Source organism: Ictalurus furcatus, chromosome 20 (assembly GCF_023375685.1).
Source record: "Ictalurus furcatus strain D&B chromosome 20, Billie_1.0, whole genome shotgun sequence".
Taxonomy (NCBI): Eukaryota; Metazoa; Chordata; class Actinopteri; order Siluriformes; family Ictaluridae; genus Ictalurus; species Ictalurus furcatus.
The window spans coordinates 23063066-23069127 of NC_071274.1; the positions used below are offsets into that span (position 1 = coordinate 23063066).

At 39.0% G+C, this 6062-nt stretch overlaps 1 protein-coding gene across 1 annotated transcript in view; it reads right to left on the reverse strand.

Moving 5' to 3' along the window:
* Positions 1–5761: 5761 nt before the first annotated feature.
* fam131aa (family with sequence similarity 131 member Aa) overlaps positions 5762–6062 on the reverse strand; it is a 16611-nt gene continuing 16310 nt past the window's right edge. The window contains exon 5 of the mRNA XM_053652186.1: positions 5762–6062. This exon is cut by the window's right edge and continues 245 nt beyond it. Within this exon, the coding sequence (XP_053508161.1) occupies positions 5898–6062 (165 nt within the window). The 3' untranslated portion in view covers positions 5762–5897.

Here is a 6062-nt window from a genome sequence, read left to right on the forward strand (position 1 = left end):
CTAGACTAGCAAGCTAGCAAGCAATAACCTCCTGTACTAACCTTTGCTAGCTAGCAGTAGTCTCCTGTGGTAACTGTACCTTAACCAGAAATATATCCGTCTAGTCACATCCCATATGAATTTTTTTTTTTAAAGAACCCAAAACAATGTTATTTCTGTTTGTATTTTTAGAAATTAAACATACTGAACATACTGTGTTGTATTGATAGCTCCGCCCACTAATACCATGCATTGGTTTCCGTTCCTGCCGATCTTGAGCTGGAACCAAAACCAGCTGTTGGGTCCTTCGGTACTTGGAACGATGGCTGATTTGGAAAAGCACAGTTTTATATATCCTGATCCTTGTGCAAAAGTTTTTGCACCCTCTCTCACACACACACACACACACAAAAACACTTTCACGTGCAAAGCGGTGAAATTTTGGATTTAGGATCGTGGAAGTCTAGACCCGGAGAGATTCATTATCACGTGCATGCAGACGCCCAAATCACAGGATGTCCACTTTACGTCCTTTTTAAGTCCACTAGTGAAAGCCTCAGTGTACTTAACGTGGAGAGAACATCTGTGAGTGTTGTGTGAAAACAAAACCTCCTTCATGAGTTTGTAAGCTTGCAAGGTTGTATGCTGTCTCCGGTTTCGTATTGGCCGTGATGTACGAGTTCTTCCGTCCTGCAGGTGGCGCTGTTCAAATTTTATGAAAACGTCCAGGACCACAGGAAGAAGATCCCCACTCCTCAAAATCAATCTAACTGGGAATGAATCAGCTTGGGCACTCGACTCAGCTTTGCAATGACCGGACTTAAATTTTCACAGCGCCACCTACAGTACTGGAGTATATTACGAAACCGCAACGAGAACTCCTGAAGGTAGTTTGGTCTCTGCGATAAGTACGCTGAGGTCTTAAGTCAGATTAGACGTGCTACCTAACTTTATTTACATGCAAAAGCTCTTCATCAGGTACTTGAAGTAATACCGTGACTTTTTTACCTCCAAGACCGTTCGGTCAAAGCTGCAATGTTTCAGTTCCTTTAAAACAGCGTGTATTTAACAGCAATTGTAGTTACACTGTAAATTGCACCATACAGTACAGTAGGCATGTGCCGATAATCACTTATATATAATTATATTATATTCAAAATGCATGATGTTGTAATTGTTGATAATTATAATGTCATGATAGCTAGCATGTTTCTTGATGTTCTAGAATGTTTTAAGAGCCATATTTGTGTTCGTATATTGACAAAAGTTGTTTCCACGGCTACATTAAGCTAGCTAACATCTCCATCCTCATGCTCATGTTGAGTTCCAGTACTGAAGAAAGCGAAAGCTGCAAAATCTTGATTTGACACAAATGTTGACGACATGCTGGTTGGCACTTGTACATGGAGTTGCATTTTACATTTTATGGAGGAAAAGAAATTCTGAAATGGGTACACGGATATCTACTATCTGCTCATTTTGTACAAGCAGCGCTTAGCAGAGAGGTCTGTTCTGACTTTTGTCAGGTGTCAGATTCCTGTTAGCTGATTTAAATAGCTAGCAATAACCTCATATGATAATTTTATTTAGCTAGCAATAATCTGTGGTAATTAGTTAGCCATCATGGACCTCTTGGGGTAACTTAAGCTAGCTAGTAATAACCTTCTGTTTTAAATTTAGCTAGCTATAGTAATTTTAGCTAGCGATAACTTTATCTAGCTAGCAATAAACTTCTGTGGTAACTTTAGCTAACTAGCTATAACCTCCTGAGGTAGCATTAGCTAGCTAGCAATATTCTGCTGTGCTAACTTTACCTAACTAGCCAGTGTTTCTCATGTTTCTTTTTATAACTCAAGAAGAACATTTTTCCCCAGAAACACAAGTGTTTTCTTTACATTCTTGCCATATGGTGTTTGTTGCTAGTTAGCACTGTCTGTGTGTGTGTGTTCGAGCTAAGAAGAGAAATACGGAGACAGATAAAACTAGGCTAGGGCTAGGGCTAGCCTAATCCTAACCCTAAAAAAAAAACAGATAAGAAGTGTGGAAGAGCAAGCTAGCTAGATAATAGTAACCTTCTGTGGTATCTTTAGCTAGCAATAATCTCCTGTGGTAACTTTAGCTAGCTAGCATTAATGTTCTGTTTTAACTTTAGCTAGCTAGCATTTAACTTGTGTGATAACTTTAACTTGAAGCTGCTAGCACTAAATGCGCTACTGCAGCGCGTCTCAAACTCAGGAGTATTTCTGTTCTCGTGTCTTTGTTTGGGTTTTTTTTTTTTTTTTTTTTACAAACTAACTCGACGATCACATTTCTCACAGGAAGTCTGTTCTTCGTATTTTCGGTATGAAAAAAAAAACAATTCGCTAACGCTATTTAACGGTGTTACAAAACTAACCAGCATGATAAAAGGTAAACAGAATTGAGACAAGATATCGGCACATGTCTACAGTATGCTAGCGGCTGTAGTGATGTTTTTAGGCCATACTCCACTCTGCTGCTAACGTTCTCCCTTAAACCCCTCACCTGTACTGTACATTTCACCTGGAGCGGGTTGTATTTAATCGTATCTTACCTGCCTTCATATGCACTTTGATTGCAGCCTGCATATTAGAACTAAATTTCAGCTGCAAGGCTTTTTATTTATTTTTTTATTTTATTTTTCTTAAACCAACTGTGCAATAATCATTTATATTCTTGCAACTAATGCTTGCCTAATAAGATTATTAAGTCTTCGAATGTCGTTTTGGATTGATTGTGCTATGAAAATGACGTATGATTCATGTTTCTGTGTACTTGTGACGCACGGATGGATAACACTTTATTTTAAGCGGAATATTTAAGCTCGCCATTACTAATCTCCCGTGATGACAACGGCTATCTAGCGATGTCCTCATTTTATAACTTTATCTAAATAGCAACATCATTCCGTGATAAATTTACCTAGCTATCATTAACTTTCTTTGCTAACTCGACGTAGCTAGCTGTATCGTTCTCAGATCAATTCCCACAGGATATGACTTTACCGAGCTAGCAATTATCTCCTGTGCTGACATTAGCTTGCTAGCAATGCCATTATGTGATAAATTTAGCTAGCTCTAATTAACCTTATTAATCAGCTATCACAACCCCTTTTTAAAATAAAGTGTTACCCAGCCATGAGATTTAGGATGTGTCCCAAACACTAGTGCTTAAGAGAAGAGTTAAGAATTTATTTTACCGAATCCTCCCACGACTGTTGAGAAAACATCTTAGATCATTCGGGATGGTGTCCGAAGATGCTGTGTCATAAAGAACATGAGTTTAAATGAGTTTTTTTGCACATGCTAATTGTTCTCGATAGCTGTAACGGACTGAAACCAAAACTCGCGTACTGTATAACAGGATTTATTTTATTAACATTGTTATTCTTGCTAGCCAAGCAACTGTGTGTGTGTGTGTGTTACCCACAATGCATTGTGAGCATTTTAGTTTTAATTAATTCCTGCGAAGAGTTTGTAAAATAACATTCCTATCGCTTTCAAAACAAATGAAGCGTTACGCTAACTACGTTATCTGTAACAGAGCTAAACATCGCATGTGCGTAGAATCCCTGCGTTATCTAGCGTGCTAGCTTGCACACCGTTTAGCCAAGCGGCTAGCAAACTAAATCATTCAATGTAACTAGCTACATTAGGGAAAGAAGGGTCCATTTAGCATCTGAAAAGGGTTTCTCTTTCGTAAAAAGGTTCTTCCTCAGTTCCAGGAACCTTTTCTGACAAAAGGGCAACGTTCTTTGAGGTAATATTTTTACTGACACCATCCCAAAAAAACCCCATTTTTATTTTTAACGTAGCAGTTTCGCAGTTGTGTCACTGCCCAATCTTGGCTAATTTCTGGGCCAGAAACATTTCAATAGAAGCTTTAAAATCAGCTAGAAAAGGTACGAGAACTGCGAATGCAATTTTCTTTAAAATCATGTGATCATTACAGGTCATGGGACATTATTAAAACGTACAAATCGTACCTTTAAAGTTTTAACCATTACTTGCTAGAATGACCTCTAATAACTTTTCACTTTAAACACTGGTGTTGCGGACAGATTCTCTCCCCTCCCCCTTTTCTTTTCTTTTCTTTTCTTTTTTTTTTTTTAACAGAAATGCTTTGTCTTTCTGTGCAAAGTCATTATCAAGGACATCACTGATTATATCCTGCTGTTCCCGGCTGCTGTGTCACCGTTAGATTGCAGATTCATGTTAAAAAAAAAAAAAAAAAAAAAAATGGTCACTGTTCTCCATTCAGCTGTTCATGTGCTATTAAATCAGGCTTGTCTTGTATTGTACTGAACGCTAATCTACTGCACATTTAACGTAGAGTTAAGCAATAAGTCTGCACTCGTGTCCCTGAATGCTAAAAGCCTGTACAGAAATGACATTTCGTAAAAATGTGTATGAACCCAGCACACGTGGCCTGTACATATAGAGGATATGCATATGGAATCAACAGTTGCCATTATTTTTCACAAAGAAAAAAATACATTTTGGGGTTGTTGTTTTTTTTGTTTTGTTTTGTTTTGGTTTTTTTATGTACATCAGTAAAAAAAAAAAAAATAAATTTCAACTTTGAATTTTGTCTTTGACTTCTCGCCCCATTGAAAACAGAAACCGGGAGATGAAATATACACTCATCCACTTTAATGCAATCACGTGATCAATGCAATTCCCAAATATGTTCTTATACAAAGGATTTTTTAAATTTTTTTTTTAAACGAACAAAAAAAACAAAACAAAAAAAAAGATTGCACGTCGAACGTCACGTCCCACTCACAAACACACACGGTGACATCACCAGGCCACGTTTACAGAATAATGCCACGTCGATTATGGATCACGAGTGTACTGTAACTTCACTGTGGCGCGTCATGCACGTCCATGAGGTTCTACTGCCCGTGTTCTGGAGCGTTCCATCACGATCTCGCTGTAGACCTGCTGTGTCTCGAGGTCACGGAGACTCGCGTCGCCTCGGAAACCTTTTCATTCGGCAGCCGACAGGAAACTTTTTCACATCACAGTGGAGCAGAAACGCAAACGAGGAGGAGAGAGAAGGAGAGAGAGAGAGAGAGAGAGCAGAAAAGGAACGTATCGTTTTTTTGAGGTACGACATCACACAGTGATTGTAGTAATGCGTTTCCGTGTGTCGAAGCCCAAAATCCTCGCAGCGATTGTTCCGCTCGGCTGATACGATACGATAAACTCAGCAGTGGAAAATGTGCAGAAGATTTAAAAGTTGCATGAAAGTTTGGGGCGTTGCGTCAAAACGATATTCGGTGTCGAAGTGGATATACTGTAGGTCAAATTAAAATCATTTAGTAAATTAAAAGGGGCCAAGCACAGGTGTTTATGCGTAAAAATGCCATTTGAACTTTTAACGGGTTTAGAATGTTCACTTCCTATATATATATATATATATATATATATATATGGTAACGCCTGCCACACCAATTTCCTATATATATATATATATATATATATATATATATATATATATATATATCTCATAACACCCATTTCCTATATATGGTCTGTAATGCCCATTTCCGATACACTATAAAATGAAAATAAAGGGCCGTTAGAAGCACTTCTGTCATCGTGGTATGTGATACGACTTCCTACAGCGTCCTCAGACTTCCTCCGACTATTAACCTTGAAAACTCCTGAACCGATCCCTCGTTTTTAATGACGATACGGTCACTGCGTGGAGAAATCGGAAAGAGAGAAGGAGAAGAAGAAGATAATGGAGCTGAAAGAGGAGATAAATGTGTCCACTGATCTGTTCACCAGATGATGTCCAGATAACTGACAGACTGAGGGGACACTAAAGGGACGATACGTATCGAGAAATGGAGAGAGAGAGCGCGAGCGAGAGAGAGAGAGAGATCATCATCACTGCCTGGACGTTTCTCCGTCCTCCACGTCCACCTCGTCGTCGAAGGACGCCGCTCCTGAAGTATCAGACATGCTGTACCAGCAGCTCACCTCCTGAAAGACATTGTCCTCCACTTCTACTCCCTGCTCCCCTTCGTCTGGAGATAGACCGGACTCGGAGTA